The following is a 20150-nucleotide window of genomic DNA, read 5'->3' as shown; positions in this document are numbered from 1 at the left end:
GGATTCAATTCCCTGTACCAAAAAAAATATTTTCTTTAAAAAAAAAATTATATCCAGGGTTCCAAGAATAATAAATAAGTCTCAAAGAAATATTTTAATGGTTTTCATACTATCATAAGTTGTGTATGGTTTCAGATAAAACCATAGTAGGATAGGACTACATAAGAGAGTTGCCATCCTTAATTAAGCCTTATATGTACAGTAGCCACCTGCTAGGATTTTCCCTCCTTCAAAGTATTTATTTGAAAGCAAACCACTATAAGTTTTGTAAAGACTGTTCTTTATAAAGCTGCTTATCAGTACCACTGACTGGCCAGCAATTTCAATGTATGTAGAGATTATTCACTAGTCAGTAGAGCATGTGCAACATTCTTCTCAATTAAAATTTTATTTTAAAAAATTTGGGGCATGACTAACACAGTAAAGATAAAGGAAATATTTTCCTTAAACTTCTTAAAAATTCCTCCAGTCTTCAAGTTCCCTTTTGCAAATTTATAAGCCTAATCACCATAACACAATAGAACAACCTAAAGATATCACAATAAACTTTGTGTTGAATAGCATCTCAGTGGCATGGCTGCTGTGTGTTCTAGCACTTGATGGGTAGGGGACAACACAGGGAAGTTGAGTCTAGAATTCTCTGTGCAAGGGCTCTGCCAAAATGATCAGTGTATTACTATCACTTTGAGTGAATCTGTACTAGATCAATAATTTATTCCTGAGACACCAATACTACTTGTCAGTTGTTAATCATTTCAAGAAATAAAGAGTGAGATTATTCTAAATAGTAAAGTAAAGTGAGCTATTAATCAGCTTTTAAGAGAAATGCCCAAATACGACTAGTAAACAGTCTGTACTGCTTGGATGATAACATCAAGATAAGCCAGCCCATTATCATCATCACTTTCTAGATTTCACCCTCTAATCTTATTGTCTGATACCAGATCCTATTTCTCTGGGTTTCTGTTTCCTACCAACACCAGAACAGTCATCCAAACATCCCTAAATTAAATATGAAACAATAATAGCACAACATCTATCCATCTGAAAATTAATGAAGGGCCATTGGAAGATGTTGAATGGGTTAATAAGATCAGATATTCTTATTAAATATCTATTATTTGCCAAGTACTGTGTTAGGCACAAGGAAATTAATATAACCACATGACCTTTACCCTGGAAATCTTCATGCAGTATGAAGGAGACAGGTGAGGTTTCAAAAGTGATTATCATAATATGACCAACACTACAATGCAGGTATGTACACAGTACACCAGAATCAGGAAATAGAGCACCTATTCTTATGAGGAAATCAGGAAAACTTAATAAAAAATTAATAGGATTTTTGAGGAGTGAAAAAGAAATTTTTCCAGGTAAAAGGAATTGTGGATTCAAAGCCATGGAGGTTTGAGAAAGCACGGCATGTATGCTGAAAATCATAATTGGTTTCAAAAGGTTAGAAAGCTAACAAAGTAGAGCAGGAAGGTAGGACTGGAGAGGCAAAGACATGATCTTGGAGAGTCTTAAATATCTTGCTGAAGAGTTTTGACTTTATCTAAAAGTTAGTGATGAAGGGTCATTGGAATATTTTGGGTAGAATAACAAGATCAGTTATTCATTTTTAAAATGACAATGAATTTTTAAAATGTAGATGGGTTAGATAGAACAAGACTAGAAGTCATTAAGTATTGCAATGCAACTCAGTAAATATTATTGAAGGAGGGACGTAGAGATGAACTAAGACTCTAACAGTAAAAATCAGAAGGACGATTTCTGAAATGTTTAGTAGACTCAATAGAATGTGATAGTCAATCAGATGAAAATAAGAAAAGGGGAGGAGTCTAGTATGACTATCAGATTTCTGGTTTGAGCACCTAGGAACAGAGGTTTCATACACTGATGTCTAGACAGCAGTAAGATGAACAGATTCATGGGGGAAGAGAGGAGATAGTTGGCTCAGCTTTGGTCATATTAACTATAAGGTACCTGGAATTTGGCCCATGGAAAACATACACCTGAATCTCAGGAAAGACATCTTTATTAGAAATACATTTTAGAGTCATCATTGAATGTTTGGAAGTTAGCACCAAAGAAGTCCTGTAAACGACACTGAAATTGTACACTGTAATAGAATGGCAAAGAAAGGATAGGAAATATTCTTTAAAATACCAACATCTGTAGGGCAGGAAGGCAGGAAGGAGACAAAAAACCATCTTGACTATAGCAAAATGTTTTGACAGGTACGTACCAATATTTCAACAAAAACATGCTCATATACTGGTAAAGTCATCATTGTATTTCTTGTTTAAGTTTATGAGAGGAAGGTGAGATGAAGGTGTTCTTTCATGACAGCAAAAACCTAGGATGGACAGACAAGGAATAGATAATATTGCAAAAATCACAGGATGGTGTCATTCATGAAACACTAAGGAAGGTGCCCTGTGGTAGTGTTTTTCATAATATGTGTAACTACTTTCCATAGTTTCCACTGTTTGTTGCAGTCCTTCTCAATAAATTGAATTACCAGAAAAAATGAAAAGAAAATATTTAAAAATATAAGACTAGATTTTGGAATTAAGTACAATAGATTAAAATTTACCCTATTGAATTATAAAAGTTTTTAAAATGCTTTCTCTTAGTTTCTGTGCTTATCTCCTCTCAGAGCAGTAATAGTTCACAGATTGGCACCAATTTTGATTTTGCACTAATTTTGATATTGAGTAGCACTGATCTAGAGAAAAAGGAGGGACGTAGAGATGAACTAAGGTGAACTTTTTCTAGAGAAAAAGTTTTTGAAATGATCATGAGAATGAAAGGAGAAGGCAAATTTTCAGCAAAGTACTGTGTTATATTTTATGATCCACTTTCACTAAACTCATAGAAGGATGGCATATCAGCCTGAATGCCAGTGCATCTGTGATAGAATAATTTCTTTCCAGGACTAGAATAGGTCAAAAGTCAAATTAGTAGTTAAGTCTTGTTTGTTGAACAAAGAGACAGAGCAGAAGATAGTAAAAAAAAGTCAAATGTGGCAGTATATGCCTGGAGTCCCAGTTACTTGAGGGGCTGTGGTGGGAGAGTCGCTTGGGTTCACAAGTTTGAGACCAGTCCGGGAAATGTGGGGAGGCCCCATCTAAAAAAAAGAAAAAAAAAGAGGGGGGAAAAAAGGAAAGTAAATAACCTTTACGGAAAGTTCAAGGCCAGGAGATCAGCCTTAATATAGTAGTAGAGGTAGAAACTCTTCAGTTAGGTCACTGGGATTGGAAACACAGCTATGTCACATAATCCTTGTGTAACCTTATGCTTTCTAAGGCCCCATGTCTTCATTTTTATGATGGAGATAATATCAATCTATAGAAATTTATAAAAGGATTAATACAATGCTACAAATAGTATGCATCACCCCGCAAGCTCTCTGTAAATGTCAGTTGATATTAATACCATTCCATCATAAGTTCTATCCCAATTCATTTACAACTTACAGTCACTTTCAGGGGGGTTCCCTTAGATTATACCCAAGTCACCTGGAGTTTCAGATGTTTCCAAATGTTAGTCATTCATTTAGAGGCAATCTCATAGTTTATAGCCACAAATCTGGTAGATGAACATCTTCATCATAGCAGAGTTTTTGGTTTAATTCTCTGAAAACAACTTTATTTACCTTTATTTCAAGTTTACAGGGAACTTCTCATAAGTTGCAAATTGCATTCTCACAACTGCTAGCAAATCAATTCCCACTAAAAGCAAATTATAATCAGATTAATTCTCCAGAGATAAGATATCAGAACAAGAAAGGTTGTAATGTTTTTGATAGCTGGAGTCAGATTAGGATAACATGGTGTCTCTATTTCTGCTGCAGAGATTACAGCAAGGCTACAGACTTATTAACACCCTCTTCTAGGAGGTTTTCTCAATTTCCAGATGTCTTAAATGATCAATGAAAACTGCTCCTGCTTCTGAACAGCCATCATACTATTAACGTTTCAAATTTATTCCATGCAAAAAACTTTGCAGACACTCGTTTTCTGAAAATATTTAATTCTGCAAATTAAAAATATCAAATATTCATAAATCTGAGCATTTATTTGAAATGAATTTTTTTCCTGATTATATAAGTAGCACTTTTGGAATGAAATTAAAAAATACAGGAAGTTATGAAGAAAATATTTTTATCATCGCATCACTTAATGACAGCCACAAAACAAATACCAGTTATTATACCTGTAACAGTTTATTTCCATTTTTTACTTGTATTTTTATATTACAATTATACAAATTATGTGATTTGTATACTATTTATTTTCATTTAACATTACAAATACATAAGGATACACTAGGCATTTAACTACTGTTGGAGAGGAAAGAGCCAAAGTATAGGAGTGAGTGAAAACTCAGAAAGAAAAGCCAGGACGTCCTAGAAAAAAATTCCAATGAACACCATTGTTAAGGGATTGAGGTACTAAGAGAAGGCTACAAAGAAAACTGGAATGGGATGCCCTGAAAGGATTTCAGTAACTTGATAATACCCAAACAAATGTTGGATGAGTATCAACTATGTACATTAGTATGTCTGAGGATTCAAGGAATACTTGATATGAAAGAACTGTCTTTAAATAGAAGATATTTCAAAAGGCTTCTATATTCATTTCTTTTTTTTCATTATCTTCCAACATTGAACTATAGAAGTATACTAACATTGCAATGTTTGTTGAATATGCCCAGTTAAAAAAAAGTAATTGTGTTAGGATAGGGAAAAAGCATGTCTGTGATAGCTTTTGTTAATTAAATGTAATTATGTTTGCAGGAAATTGTTCAAGAACATTTCTCCTTATGTAAGCCTTGCCCTGGTAATGTTACTTAGGTCCGTGTCTGTCTTGTTTATCTGCAGCATAAATGCCAACTTCATAAATTAAACTTGTCAAGTGACAGCTTTGCCATAGCATGCATAACCAACCTTTAAAATTTATTTATGTTCCATTCCCTTTATCTAGCCAGATTAAATTCTCCTTTCCTAAGTTATTTTTGCCTCACTTCAGACTGCGGCATAATTCAACATGTTCTAGACAATTACATGGAAACAGTGGCCCTACTAATTTCCAGTTCCCAAATGATATTTATACAGACTACCTAACACCAACAGAAAGTTTACCAAGTTTTCTGAAAAATTCAAGAAAAGTCTTCTCAAACTAAATTCCTCCAGGAACAAGACTGTGAATCACTCATAATGACATGCTATGAAAATTCTATGAATTATTATGGGTTCATAAGAAGTCCCTTGCTTAGTCCCAAAGAAGTGGTTCTTTTCAGCATGCAAATTGATAATACATATTTTCTTGCCTAATCTGTCAACATGCATGCCGAACTCTTACAGAAGTAAATAATCACATAGTTGGCAGAATTACTAAGGGGAAAACATATTCTCTTTTTATTCAAAGACTTATATTTAAATTGATTAAAATTAGGCATCAAACGTCAAGGGAAAGAAAATGGAAATACAGATTAATTAAAAAGAATTATTTCTTAAAATAGACAATTTTTTAAAATTCTTCTAAAACTGTCTTAATTTTATAGAGCAAACATTACCACTAATGGTTGGATTTGATGACTTAAGGAGATGCTTACTTCTAATCCAACTGGATTCATTTATGGATATCTATAGCACCCTCCTATATCTGAATATATATAAAACACAATAGCAGCACATGGCTGTTGGCTTTGTGCTTTGACCATAGGCTAGATTCCTTGAGAGGTTTATTGTGACAAGCTTGATTGCTCATTGTATCTAAAATTCCAGCAGAAATTATGATATAGCCCTGCTGTTGTATTCTATTATTCATAAAAACCTAAGAGACTCTTCACAAATACCTGTCTTAAAGGAAGGAATTTGCTTTTTTAAATGTATTATGTATTAGTTTTGAACCATAAACACATAAATTATATGTTCATAGAAGTTTAACCATACTTCCCAATTTTTCACCTTTTTAAAATAATCACAAAACAGAGAAACAAGATGTATCCCATTTGTTTACAATAAAAATGAATAAAAAAAATCACAAAATAATAATTATGGATATAAAATAGGCTGTTCTAAAACAGCAAAAGGAAAATAAACTTTAACAATGTTGACAGCAGCCATGATTGTAGACCTGGATTTTTAAGACACTTAAATGTGGGAATGAAATGTACTCCAGGCACTAGTATCCAGACACCTACTGGGTTATGGCTCAATGAGACAGGGTCTCACTATGTTGTCCAGGCTGGCCTGGCACCTTCAATCCTCCTGTCTCAGCCTCTAAAGTTACTGGGATTCCAAGCATAAGATCCCAGCAGGGTCTTATTTATAATGTGCTTATAATTTTGCTTAATTTCATGTTATTGGCTTTGTATTCTGAATATGCTGATGAAAAGTCCTGCCTACCCTATTAAAATCAAGGACATATGCTTTAAGAGAATTAACTTCCAGTGGAACATTTTGTTGAGCAGGAAAGAAATCTTCCATTTTAGCACCTCTTCTTAAGTTTAAGGTAGTCATTGGCTTTTGGAGGTACTTACTTCTTGATGTCTGGACCACTATTGAAAATCTATTAGAGTTCTCTGCAAATAAGCACGGATGCTGATGTTCTATAAAGGTTAATGAATCCTAGACCACAGGGACCTCCTTATCATTGTTGGGATGGATTATTGTCCTCTGAAAATCAATAGCTTGAAACAGTTGAACTGAGTGAGGCATACACCCTCAGCACAGCAGTGAATCAGAGTGGCATAGAACACTTATAACATGGCAACTGTCAGAGGGACTGGCCCTTGATTATTCTAAGACACTTTAGTGGACTGGTTAGACTAAAGTCTACATTTATATCTTGTTTAAAATGTGTTCTTATTCTCAACAGTAAAAGCCTCTTTTTCTTTTTTTTCATCTTTTGATGAAAATTCTTTTCAAATTAGGACAGGGTAGTACCTCATCTGATAGGCTAGACCCCCAGAAGCTGATTAATCCAGTTGAGAGTTTGAGCCCCGATTTTAAAGCTCAAGGAATACAGATAACTGAATACTTCATGTCAGCACTGCTGTGGTAATTAACAGGATCTATAGAGCACAAGGCTCACAACTTGTATCATAAGTTCTACAAGAAAACTGGCTAACACTGATTTAGTTAGCTTATCATTAGCTAAGTTATATCTTATCCCACCAAATTTCTTTTCTGAAAAAAGTCACTACATGAAAAAGTTTCACTATTCCAATTAGTATAATTATGCTGACCAACTTCTGAAGTAAGAGTAGATATGTGTTTTATTTTTAACTACCATATTATACGTTGGTCAAGCTTTTCATTTATTATGATATTAACTCTTCACTTTATATCACCAATATTTTCTTCCAATGTGAAATCCATACTTTCATGTCATTTGCCATATGCAAGTTTTTAATTTTTTTTAAATGGAATCATTCTATCCTTTTCTGACCTGAGTTCCCTGTTCTGCTTCATTACCATCCCAAACCTTTTTTTTTCACCTTCCTATATATTCTTAGTGCTTAAAATTCTTGAAATCTACTCCTTTTATATTCATTCGTGAATATATATCTCAAGCTCTCTAGTTTTCCTTAACTTAAAGGGAATCCTAGGCAAGCAACTTAATTATAAAATTAGGATGAGTTGACTTTTGTTACTTTAAGTCTGTACTGATTTTTTTTTTTTTTTTTTTTTTCCCCCAAAAGATCTTACTTTGCTTACGGAGTACATATTTATAACAAAGTTGAATAACTGTGCTGGCCATATAGCACATCACTTAGCGTGCCTGATTCACATGCTTGAGGCCTGGGTTTGAGTCCCCAGCACTGTGGGATTGCGGAAATAGCAAACAAAGTTGAATAACTATGCAAGCAGTGTCTCTAAATAGAAATTCTAATAAATCTTAAGATGCTACAGTACACAGACCCAGGACACAATTCGATCCCTAAAGCCTTCTCCAATCTAATACTCAAGGAAAACAGCAAACAAAAGGCCTCAGTTATTGGTGGAAAACCTAGTTCTTCAAAGCAGGTGAAGGTCCTGTTTAATCTTTTCAGAAAGCAGAGGAGAGTAGGTTTTCAGATTATAAATGACGGTTACTCTTGTATAGCACAGAACAACTGTGATTAGGCTTTAACTTCTTAGGAACCTAAATTAAGAAGACAGTGGAACTCTACAGGACTGTTACAAAAAGGAAACTTGGATTTTGACCCAAAGAATTACATCAGTCCTTGACAAAACCGAGGATCCTTAGTTTTTAAAAACGCTTCCTTTTTAGTAGTGGCTAACCTTTCATTATCTGTGACAACATATCAAGTTAGGAACAGTACAAAGGATGCATGTGATTTCGAAATGCCACAATTGAGCCAACTGCAGTTGCCCGCGTACCTAGTAAGGAGTAACCCCCAAAATACGGGGAGTATAAGGCTTTACTAGCATCAAATGATACAATCCCCGCGTAGGACTGGGAGGTTCTGTTAAAATAAGTTTCTCCGCCTCCACCCCGCCCCCCCTTGAAAGTGCCTCTGGCGACAAGAATTCAACCTGAAGAAGCCTCGGGCCGTGTCATTCGGGCTGTTGACTCACTGGGTACAGCGGTCATGCGACATAAATATTATTTGATGACGGAGATCCTAGGGGCGCAGGTGCCAAGGTAAACCATTGGCAAATATGACCGTGGTTGTGACTTAAAGCTAGAGGAAAGCAGGGTTGAGGCTGGAGACGCGAACGCAGTCTAGAGGGACAGCATTTTAAGTTTGAGGCAAACTTCAAGTCTCCCATGTGACACTCCTACTTGGTTTTAATGATGAGAAACAGGGTTTGTAGCGCGATTCCTTGTAATTGCGTGATTGGAATCTTCCCGTGCAGTGTCCCTACCCAACGCCTAGCTTCCAGCACCCTCGAGTTCCTCCTTTTCCCCTTCCCTCCCCCGCTCTGAGGATGCTCTGGCACCAGCGTTTCGCCATTCATCAACCGGTTCACACCGGTGGCGGCCGCCGAGAGGTGACGTCCGCTGGGGGCGGACTCCCGCCCCCGCTCGTCTGCGGGAGCCCAGGATCCCGGGCCGTGATTGGCGGCCGGGTGTGCGCACGTAGCGCCGGCTATAAAAAGGAGGGCTTGTGACGCAAGGGCGCCTCGGCGCGCGTATTGGCTCCTGTGGCTGCGGGCCGGCTAAGCGACGCGCTCTCCTCGGAGCTGCTCACTGCATGGTAGTCTGGTGCCCCCGCCGCCGCCTGCATAGCCGCCGCTGCCGCCCCCCGACGACCACCGCCACCCCCTGCCCTGCAGCCGCCGCCACCGCCGCCGCCTGTATCGCCGCCGCCTCGGGACCGGCTGTATGATTAGGCCACAATCTTCAATGAGTAAACATATTCCTGTGAGTAGTCATCGCACCACTGCCTCCAGGGCTGGGAATCTGCGAGCGGCCCCCCCATCCTGCCTTCGCCTTTGTTCAGGGCCCTGTTCGCGCTCTCTGCGATCCTGGGCTGCGGCCGGGTTGGTCCCGAGTGAGCCGGCGGGTTACGGTCCCGTGGCGGCCGGTGGCCACCGGCTACGGAAAGGCGGACGCCCGGCCCTTGGGGCTACGGGATGGCGGTTGGTCACCCGAAGCATCGGCTTCCACATCCCCTCCGAGCGCCCGGCGATGGGGACCCTGCGGCCCAACCAGCGCGGCGGGCGGAGATAGTTTCGACTGTCGCAGCGGGCTGGGCGGGGTGGCACAAAAGCCGCTTTGTGACTGCCGCCCCTGCCCTCGGCCCTTGGGCCTGGCGCGCCGGGTCCAGGCCCAGTAGGTTCCTTGGCGTCCCGGGGCCCCTTTGTTCAGCGGAAGGAGAGTGGCCGCACTGGGAGCGGGAGACGTGGCCCGGGGTGGGGCGAGGGCTGCGCGTGTCACTGCGGAGCCGGATACGGGAGGGCGCGGCGGCGACGGGGTCGCCACCAGATGTGGGCCGGCGTGGGGTAGGCGGGGCGGCTCGTCTGGTAACGGTCTCAGCCCAGAGCCCTCAGAGCTCGGGGGCCGGCGCGGGACAGGAGCCTGGTGCAGCCACCCCCATGCTGCGAGGCCGGGACCGGAGCCTCAGACAAAATGGCCCCGGCGCCCGCGCCTTAAGTCAGGCGCGGCGCGAACCCGTGATTGCGGCGCGGAGAAGGGGCGAGGCAGGCGGGCCCGGGCGCGCACCGCAGCATGCGTCGAGCGGCGGCCATCGGGGGCATTCCGGGAGCTGCCCTGCTGCCCCGGCCCGGCTCAGTTAGGTGAGGACACCGGCGCCGTGCTGAGCCCCGCCCGCCTTCCCCGGTCTCCACCTGGTAATTCGAGCTGTTCCGGATTTAATGTCCCACCTCAGGCCCTGGATAATTGGAACAAGTCGAGTCTTGCCCTTTCTGGGCCACTCGTCAAGATAAATGGCCTGGGTCTGAGCGCTTTGGAACGTGCCTGAGCTACTGAAACGAAGGAGTCCCGGGCCCGGCACCAGCACGCATTTTTCCTGCCAATCTTGAAAGACCCTGGATGGCGCCTTTTAATCGAGTACTACTTAGAATTGTTCTTGAAGTCCTTGCTTGTAATGTGTGGGTGACTCCTTTTGGCTTATGGCAACAGTAGCCAACCAGAGTCAGAATTTTGAGCTTTATATTCTGTCGGCGGAATCCGCTACAATTCCAAGAGTATTAAGTTGTAATTTACACTGAAGTTGGAACTGTCGATGGGCTTGAGATCCAGATTCATGAGAGTGCTTCCTGTTACTCTCTCTGTGTGTTGTGTCTAATACCATTTAATCAGATGAAAACCAAAAAGGTAGATCCGAAAGTAAGTGGCATTTTATACATGCTTTATTAAGTTCATTGCCTGAAACCTAAGTATACGTGGAACACATTCTCAAGGAATTTTTTGGCAACGCCTTTGGTTCTACAGATTCATTGGCTTTATTCTGCAATCTGACAAACTGACTTAAATTTCTACACAAAAATTGCTCTTTTCTCCTCCACATATATTAGATTGCAACTAAAATGTGGGAAAGGGAGACATCCCTTTGTATTTCTGAACTGCTTATGATGAATAATTTTTTTCCTGTGAAGAAATTCAGGGGGATGTCTTGGTCTGAATGGAAAGATGACAGTGGTCACCGCTGCTTTAATTGAAGTATCCCCCAGCCACTGGGTGGCTCCATGCAGTAAAAATAATCAGTTGGGGAAATTGATTCTTATAGTTTTTTCCTGCTTTCTTATGAAACTGCTTAAAAGCTTTACAAACGTCTTTAATTCATTGTGTATCATCAGAAAAGTGCCAGTGCACCCATTATATCTAAATAATTAGAACTTAAGGTGAAAGTGTAATGAAATTAGGTTACTACAGTCTGTGTTCATTTTAATAGTGATGTCTTAGGTGGTAATTTAGACAATTTTTTCTCAACACAGCCGGCAGATAGGTGAAGTGACCTCTGAGAGCTTATTAAAACAGACTTGTAGTAGGCACGGTGGTACACACCTATGATCCCAGGGACTCTTGATGCAGAAGTGTGGCAAAATCAAGGCCATCTTGGGCAAATTGGCAAGATCCTGCCTCAGGATAAAAAAGGACTGGGGAGGTAGCTTAGTGGTAGAGCATCCCTGAGTTGATGATCAAAACTTTGGGGATTTAATTTTAAGCCTTTTAAGTACTTTTAGCATGGAAAACTAATGGAGCCCTTTTTTTGTTACTGTTAACAAGATTTTGTTGGGGTAAATTACCCTTGAGAATATATGTTGTTTGGGACAGTGACTGTCATTTAGTACTTTTCATGTTAGTTTGCTATTAATGTTTTCCTTAAACCATTCCAGTACGAAAACTGCTTGGAAATAAATGAACAATAACATAACATTATTTACATATTCTGAAAATATCCTATGTGTATACATTTAATGTTTGATATTGGTATAAACCTGATTTAGTTCTTAAAAGAGAACTTGAGGGGAAAATAAACATATTTACATTTATCGGTGATAGTAGTTACCTTGCTTTTGAGACCTGTGGAAAAAAATCTAAGGTCATTTCCCCACCACCCCATCATCAGTACCACTTTTTTGTCTCTGAATAGATTTTTGAGGCTTAGGCCAACTAAGTGAAGTTTTGGTATTAAATTCAAAAAAGTATTAACATTATTAATAGTTTATAGTTACAAAAGAGAAACCTATTTTATGATACTTAATGATTAACTCCCCAAAAATTATTTTCCTACTTATTAAACGGAAATAATAAGTTCATGGGGTTGTTAAAATGAGGTAATATATGTGGAAAAACTTTGAAAACAAGTCCCTTTTCTCTTAAGAAAAGGATATATTGATTAAGGATATTCTAAGTCTTTAGAGGAGTAAGTAAATTTTATTTATGAAACTTACAAAGGAAGAGATAGAAAGCACAAAAGGAAAATATAGGTGTGACTTAAAATTTTAACATTTAAAAACTAAAACTTCAAGGACAATTAAGAAATAATTACATAAAGAAATATTTATTATATTTATTGAAAGATCCATACAATTGACATCTCCCTTTCACCCCTGCCAAAAATGTCTTACTAAATGTTTGGTACAAAAGCAAAAAATGAAAATCAACCTGAGTGGTTTTCAGCATATAATTTAATTAAATTATGCAAGGACTGATAATAGTTTCAAAACTTGAAACTTCATAAAGTTTGTGTTAATGTGTAAAAATATTTAGTTGGACAAATCAATATAAGAAATTGTACATAGAGTTCATAACAATGTAAAAGTTAAATAGTAAGAGAAATAATTAGAAGAATATATATAAAGAAATTTTGCCAAGTATAACCAATGACTTCAAGAAATCATTGTCATAAGTAATTTCACTCTAATGGATTTGTGAGTGCTTATTTTAAGCTTATTGGTTTAAATTTGTGATTCATTTAAAAGTTGAAAAGATGTCTTAGGCTCTAATTTGAAACAATAGTTGTACACTATAGTTGTTACGCTATGAAAGCGTAACATGTTCGTTCTGAATTGGAAAATAACTTTTTCTGTTTTTCTCTCTTTTTCTTTTAAACAGCAGTTCTGTGGTGTTCTTGGTCACACATTTATGGAGTTTCTGAAGGGCAGTGGAGATTACTGCCAGGCACAGCACGACCTCTATGCAGACAAGTGAACTGTAGAAATCATTACTACTCCACCAAGAAGCCCCCATAAGAGTGGTTAACCTGGACACAGAAGCGTTGAATTGAAAATCCACAGAGCATTTTACAAGAGTTCTGACCTGGATGGGGTAAACCTCAGTGCACTTCCTTTCTATTGCCTCAGTATTACTGGATTGAAGAATTGCTGCTTCTTGTTAGGAGGTTCATTTCATTTCCCATTACTCCCAACTTCATACTCAAAGCACTGAGAAAATCAAGTGGAGTGTATTGAAGTAGACTTTAGTTACTTTGCATCATTTCTGTATTCAGTTTTTTAAATTCTTTCTTAACCCTATTGAGTGTTTTTTAACTAAATTAACATGGCTCGAATGAACCGCCCTGCTCCTGTGGAAGTCACATATAAGAACATGAGATTTCTTATTACACACAATCCAACCAATGCAACCTTAAACAAATTTATAGAGGTAAGATTTAATACATTATTATGTCGTAAATTGATTGCAGTTTAATAGTGGGATTTTTATCTACCAAAATCAATATTATTTTTTAAGAGATGTCATACCTACAGTTCCGGGTCCAGAAATGAAAAGTTGGGATGTAAATTACTATGTATATTTTGAGAAGGACATGTACTTGATTTGGATCTATAAATGAACAGTTCTTGAGGTCAACTTTGTGTATAGATAAACCAGGCACAATGGTGCATACCTGTAATTCCAATGATTTGGGAGGCTGAGGTAAGGAGGTCACAAGTTTGAGGTCGTCCTCAATGTAGGCATCTTAGTGAGACTGTCTCAATAGTAAAAATAAAAAGACTGGTGATGTAGCTCAGTGATACAACACCCCTGGGTTCAATCCCTTGTACTGCAGAATACAAACAACTAACATATGGACAGTATAACAGTACAGCTCTCACTTTTCTTATAAGAAATGTACAGGGGGAAGGCTACCATTATGGGTTTTTTGTTTTTTTGTTTTTTTTTTTTCATATGTCATCTTAGCCTTGTGCTATAAACCAGACAGTTTGTCTTGGGCCCCACTTGATGCTTAGAGTCTAATTTTTTGCTACTGAGTCTGCTGCTTCCTGATGGCAGATTTGTAGTCAGTTCTGTTTATATCTGCTTCAATACCAGCCTGTTTTTACTAGGAGGGAAGGAATATAATGCTGTATAATTTATCTGGACATATACATTTTGCTTTATAAATATCTACAGGTGTACAAAATAGGCCACTCAGATCATAGGAAAATACCGTGTATTTGCTTTCGTAATGTCAGGAGAGCTATAATTAGTAATGCATTTTAAAACTGTAGTTTTAAATGGTAGGTGTATTTTTAAAACTTTTCTCAGGATTTTAAACTTTTGAATATATTTTTAAGACTTTATACTCAACTTCAAATGAGAAAGTTTAAGGAGTGAACATAATTGAGTCAAGTTAGAGTATTGATTAGTTTATAAATTATTCCTTCTGTCATATTTATCTTTGTCCTTGTTATTTCTACTCTTTTACTGGTGTTTTATTTCAGTCTCTCTAATGTTACTATGACTGTAAATTCAATATACGAAGAGCCCCAGGGCATTTTTTTATTCCAATTTATTAAAAAATATTTGTGGTATTTAACATACCTTTTACTTTTATAAGGTCTGATATTACAGTTTGAAACAAGATTTAGTTGGATGTTAAACACAGACAAAGAGGTTCTACCGTTCTTTTCGTGATTTTCTGTTAACCAGCATTCCCACTGATCAGAAAATACCAAAATGGCAAATAATGAGTAGTAGCAATAAGGTTATGAAGAGCTCATAAGGATTCTTTTTTAATGTATATTTTATACAGGAACTTAAGAAGTATGGTGTTACCACAATAGTAAGAGTATGTGAGGCAACCTATGACACTACTCTTGTGGAAAAAGAAGGCATCCATGTTCTTGTAAGTATTTAGTAGTTTCCTGTGTGTTTATGATAGTGTGTTACAAAGGTTTTATTCAAATAAACCACAGACCTCAAAAAGCTTAATTTTAAGAGTCTTATAAGATTTTATGCAATAAAATTTTCAAATATATAGGTGAAAGCTAAGCAAAGGTTTGAAGTATTGAAAAATTTTTGTGAAGATTGAGTAGCTAGTCACATTTCATTGACAGTGGGGCTTAATAAAACATGGGATTAACCTTCAAGATTAAAATATTTAAATATTCTTTTGACTTAGGATTGGCCTTTTGATGATGGTGCACCACCGTCCAACCAAATTGTCGATGACTGGTTAAGTCTTGTAAAAATTAAGTTTCGTGAAGAACCTGGTTGTTGTATTGCTGTTCATTGTGTTGCAGGCCTTGGGAGGTAAGAGGATTTATTAATTTGGTTCAACATACAGATCTGCTTTAACATATAAAAATATTGATATTTGCCAGGTGCAGTGGTTGTACACCTATAATCTCACTGCTCAGGAGGCTGAGACAGAAGGATTACAAATTGAGGGCCTGCCTCGGCAACTTGGTGAGACTCTGTCTCGGAATAGAAAAGGCTGAGCTCAGGGTAGAGTTTTTGCATGGCATTTGCAAGACTGAGAGTTAGGTCTCCAGTATAGCCCAAAAAAAAAAAAAAAAAAAAATTATTTTTTTAACACAAGGTCAACACTTAACATATAGGTATTACTTAAATATAATGATGGATAATTATAATTCAGGATTTGATGTTGAAATTTTTTTGCAGGGACAGTACCAGGAGTTGAACCCATGGCACTTGGCCACTGAGACACATCCCCAGCCCTATTTTGTATTTTATTGAGAGACAGGATCTCATTTAGCACCTTGCTTTTGCTGAGGCTGGCTTTGAACTCATAATCCTTCTGCCTCAGCCTCCTGAGCTGCTGGGATTATAGGTGTGCACCACAGCACCTGTCTACTTTGAAATTTTGATTTTTTAAAATTCTTACCTTTCTAGAGCTCCAGTGCTTGTTGCCCTGGCATTGATTGAAGGCGGAATGAAATACGAAGATGCAGTACAATTCATAAGACAGTAAGTTGTGGAATCTCTTTACTTCTTTGTTGAATGTCAGTGAGTTTTAGATGTATTAATTGCCCTTCTGACCATTACCATTTCTTAAGATAATATCTTATTCCTTATTTATAGTCCATGCAGATGTTCATAGTGCTGAGATTCTAATCTGGCAATATCATTTGAATTATTATTTTGCTTTAAATTATTGATTGAATATGCTGTTTGTTGATATATTTTATTGAAGTATAACTAAGATACAGTAAAAAATAATGGGTCTCAACAGCTTAGTTGACAAAAGTAAAATAAAATAACAATCTGAAGCATTGTATAAGTGCTTCAAAACAGGCCTTCATGGCCTTTGTAATCATCTTCCTTGCCTTCAGAAGCAACCTCTTTTATCACAGTTAGTTAGTTCTGTCTTTTCCTTCCAGAAAGCGGCGTGGAGCTTTTAACAGCAAGCAACTTTTGTATTTGGAGAAGTATCGTCCTAAAATGCGGCTGCGCTTCAAAGACTCCAATGGTCATAGAAACAACTGTTGCATTCAATAAAACTCGGGCGCCTGATGCTATTGCCTTGGAAGTGGAACTTAAGACAGAACCTAATTTGTCGTACATATTAGCCAACATGTTGGCGTGGTGAATAAGTCTGATGAAGCTTCCATAGGAGTATTGGAAAGCAGTTTTACCAGGCCACAAGCTTGACAGAATTTCAACCTCTATTTTGGGTTATGATCAACCTGTTTGGACACTTAGCAAAAGATTCTTGCTGTTCACAATTTAAAATGTGCTTATCATTTGTACCAGTTGACCTTTCCTGAAATCATGTGGTATTGAGTTAATGTCTTTAAATCTTTTTCCATGCCAGAATCTTACATGAGAAATATAGAAAGATTAGGTGCCAAAATACCCAGCACAATACTTGTATATTTTTAATATCATACAAAACCAAAATTCCAGGAACTAAGAACACTCTAGACCTTATGTGATTTATTCCTTCAGTCATTTCAAACATTGTAGGACCTATGTAGTTAATTTGCCTGCTCATTTTATGTTTACATCTCCCACATTCATACTGGTATACATCAGGTTTGCTTTTAACCATTGGAGTTTTTTGGGTTTTTTTGTTTGTTTGTTTTGGTTTTTTTGTTTTTGTTTTTTTTTTTTTTTTTACCAAATCTTACAGCAATTATTTAATGTCTTTCTATAACGATTTTTTTGCTGTTATGGGAAACCTCCATTTTGAAAACCTAAGTTTTTACAGAAGCACATGTCTTTAATGTCTCCAGACAAAAAAAAGCCTTACAGTTAATTTAATGTTTGCACTTTAAGGTGCAACTTAACAGGGAGGGCCTGAAAAAAAGAAATGGGAGGGGGCTATTAAATATTTTTAGCAAAATGTTGCCTTTGTCTCGTGCAGAACCTGTAGAATATATGCTCTTTAATTTAGTAAATATTTTTTTAAAAGGTAGAGATGCTCTGTTATTGTAGCTAAAACAATTCTTAATCATAAAATTTCTGAAATTCTTGTAATTTTTTTTCATAATTATCAGAAGTTGTTTACCAACTTTTTTGTTTGAAGTGTGATTTTTTTTTTCTTCCCAACCTCTTGCAAAAAAAAAAAAAAAAGAAGTGGGTTTCTGCTGATGAATTGAGCAGACATCTAATATTTTATATGCCTTTTGAGCTGTGTAACTTAATATTTGGATACTTGATAATTTTGTTTTATTATGTAATTGATAAAATGGTGATGTGTATTAATGTTAGTTCAACCATATATTTATACTGTCTGGGAATGTGTGGTTATAGTTCTGTGGGAGAAATAATTTGTCAGTGTTCACCAGCTTGTAAAAACTTAGTGCGAAAGCTTAAACATCTAAATAAATAATGAAATGCATTTATCATCACTGAGATTGTTTTGCTTAAAGTTAACTTAATTTGTAGGAAACAAGGAATTGCACTTCACTTAATGCCATTTGTAAAGTGTGTCCACATTTTTTTACAAATGAAGGAGTAAGTGAAATCCGTATTTTAGTAAGCTCAGAGAATTGTTTTTAGGGTCATGAATACTGTTTAATACTAAACACTTTTCATTACAGACTTTCTATGGGCCTAGATAATTTTGAACTAGTTTATTATTGTGTATTGAAAAGAAACTATAGTAGAGAGAGGCCTTGATTTAAAGTTCACTTCTATTAATTATTAGTGGTTTTGTGCAGCTTAACATCCAAGCTTCAGTTTTTCTCATTTGCAAATACATATCTTTATAGATTTTGAAATTAACTTAGAACCTAAGTATTTGGCACAGGAGCACTTAATGTTACTTTTCTTTCCGTAATCTGAAACGTTTCACAAAAGTTAAAGGGACAGATGTTCTTGTTTTTAATAAATGTAAAAACTCAGTTTGAGTAAAAAAAGTGATATTTCACTTGGTGTTTTAAAGAATTCCATTTATTCATGCTAGTCTAGCACTTAATATATACCATTTTTAAAATTTACCTAGGGCCAAGGAAGAATGGGCCTATGTAGGCCCTGGTCCTTCAAATCTTAGATCATCTATGAGTGGGGCAAGTTATTTAACCTGAGCTATTTTGTATACTGCTTTAAAAAAAAAAAAAAAAAAAAATACAGCCTATTCTTGATAAAACGATCATTTTTGTGTAGTCTTAATAAGTTATCACCACACAGCCCCATAAAACATTCATTTTTGTTGGGAGAAAAGAAGTACTATCATGATTAATGAAAAATCTGTTGTTTGAAAAGTTGAATTAATTTGCAGTGTTGAATTGTATATATTTGGTGCTAAAGATCACTTTATAAACATCTGTACAGTGTCAAATATTTTGTATCTTGTAAATATGGCTAATTATAGGAACTCCTGTAATACATCCTAAATGATTCCTTATGTCTAATGAGATTTTAAGGAATTATATGTTGGTCTTGAATGCAGGAAGTTACCAGATGTTATTCTAAAATTTGTTACTTGGTTTTTGGATATCTTCAGTGGGATGATATACATAGTGACTTAATTGCCTAGGCTTGTCTATTGGAACCATAGTGTTGACTATAAGAAATGTGATTCCTAAATGATAATGAGAAACTGCAATCTCCTTTTTGTGGAAGGAAAACCATAGAAATGTTCATTTTGCAGTGCTCTGCAACCTTCATTTGTTTCACTTAGTGCCCACTTAGGGCAGTGCTCTCCTATTCCTACACTTTAACATATCCCATCCTGGTATGTGATTCCCATCTGGTCACATTCCCCTTCAAAATGATGCTGTGGTTCCAAAAATCTCAACCTCTGGGGATCTATTTTTAAGTGTCATTATATTCACTTGACAAAGAGGTACTGTTTGCCAGGTATTTAAGAGTATTGCAGAGAACATAAAAGAAGGTGTCACCAGATTCTGGTTACCAATAAGTTCCCCACCCCGTGCTAAAATAGAGAATGCTTTCTATTGAGTTTCAAGAAATGTAATTTGGTAAAGCATACTTCAAATGGAAGTGGAAACATAACTGAATGATTTTTTTTTACATGTAAACATTCTTTTGAAGTTTTAAAAGTACATGAAGTAGTATTTGCCATACATGTTTATACCCCACATTCTTCGATTCCTTGAATTAATGTTTGTTTATGTGCCTCCTTACACCTGAATTGAAATTAAAGACTGGTTGAAAAGTGTCTGACACTTTAATGTTTCTGCATTACCTTTGGGATAACCAGCCTTAAGTAGAATCTTGAAAGAAAAAGAATAGAAAATTATATTAACCTTCAATGAATTAAGCCAGTTAAATATATTTGGAGAGAAATGAAACTGGCCATAATTTATCATTTGAATAAATATTGGCAGTTAATATAACTACCATTTATTAAGAATCTTTGCTGGACATTTTTCATAATTTGAGATCCTTCCAATAACATGTTCTATAACAGTTGTCCCAATTTTATATACAAGGGATGACCTTCCAGTTAGCTGACTAGCTCATGAGGTAGAGAACTCAGGAATTCAAACCCTGAGTTCATAT

The 20150-nt window shown here is 37.0% G+C and overlaps 3 protein-coding genes across 4 annotated transcripts; all 3 read left to right on the top strand.

Annotated features, from left to right (window-relative positions):
• Positions 1 to 9347: 9347 nt before the first annotated feature.
• LOC306666797 (uncharacterized protein) lies at positions 9348 to 13465 on the top strand (the record flags this gene model as incomplete). Its single annotated transcript, XM_079149071.1, has 2 exons — positions 9348 to 9386; positions 13047 to 13465. The coding sequence occupies 2 exons, from the start codon at positions 9348 to 9350 to the stop codon at positions 13140 to 13142; spliced, it is 135 nt and encodes a 44-aa protein (XP_079005197.1). The 3' UTR covers positions 13143 to 13465.
• On the top strand, positions 9393 to 13139 carry LOC306666795 (uncharacterized protein). Its single transcript, XM_079149068.1, has 2 exons — positions 9393 to 10261; positions 13050 to 13139. The coding sequence occupies exon 1, from the start codon at positions 9599 to 9601 to the stop codon at positions 10259 to 10261; it is 663 nt and encodes a 220-aa protein (XP_079005194.1). The 5' UTR covers positions 9393 to 9598; the 3' UTR covers positions 13050 to 13139.
• Positions 13460 to 19806, top strand: PTP4A1 (protein tyrosine phosphatase 4A1). 2 transcript variants are annotated; one of them, XM_079149070.1, is made up of 5 exons: positions 13460 to 13595; positions 14968 to 15060; positions 15337 to 15467; positions 16071 to 16145; positions 16563 to 19806. In XM_079149070.1, the coding sequence occupies exons 1-5, from the start codon at positions 13491 to 13493 to the stop codon at positions 16765 to 16767; spliced, it is 609 nt and encodes a 202-aa protein (XP_079005196.1). In that variant the 5' UTR covers positions 13460 to 13490; the 3' UTR covers positions 16768 to 19806. The 2 variants fall into 2 exon arrangements, with proteins under 2 accessions (XP_079005196.1, XP_079005195.1); XM_079149069.1 differs by having other exon boundaries at positions 16559 to 19806.
• Positions 19807 to 20150: the final 344 nt, after the last annotated feature.

This window comes from Sciurus vulgaris (assembly GCF_902686455.1).
Source record: "Sciurus vulgaris genome assembly, chromosome: 7".
NCBI classification, from domain to species: Eukaryota; Metazoa; Chordata; class Mammalia; order Rodentia; family Sciuridae; genus Sciurus; species Sciurus vulgaris.
The sequence above is the reverse complement of the archived record's forward strand: the minus strand, read 5'-3'. Positions and strand labels throughout refer to the sequence as shown.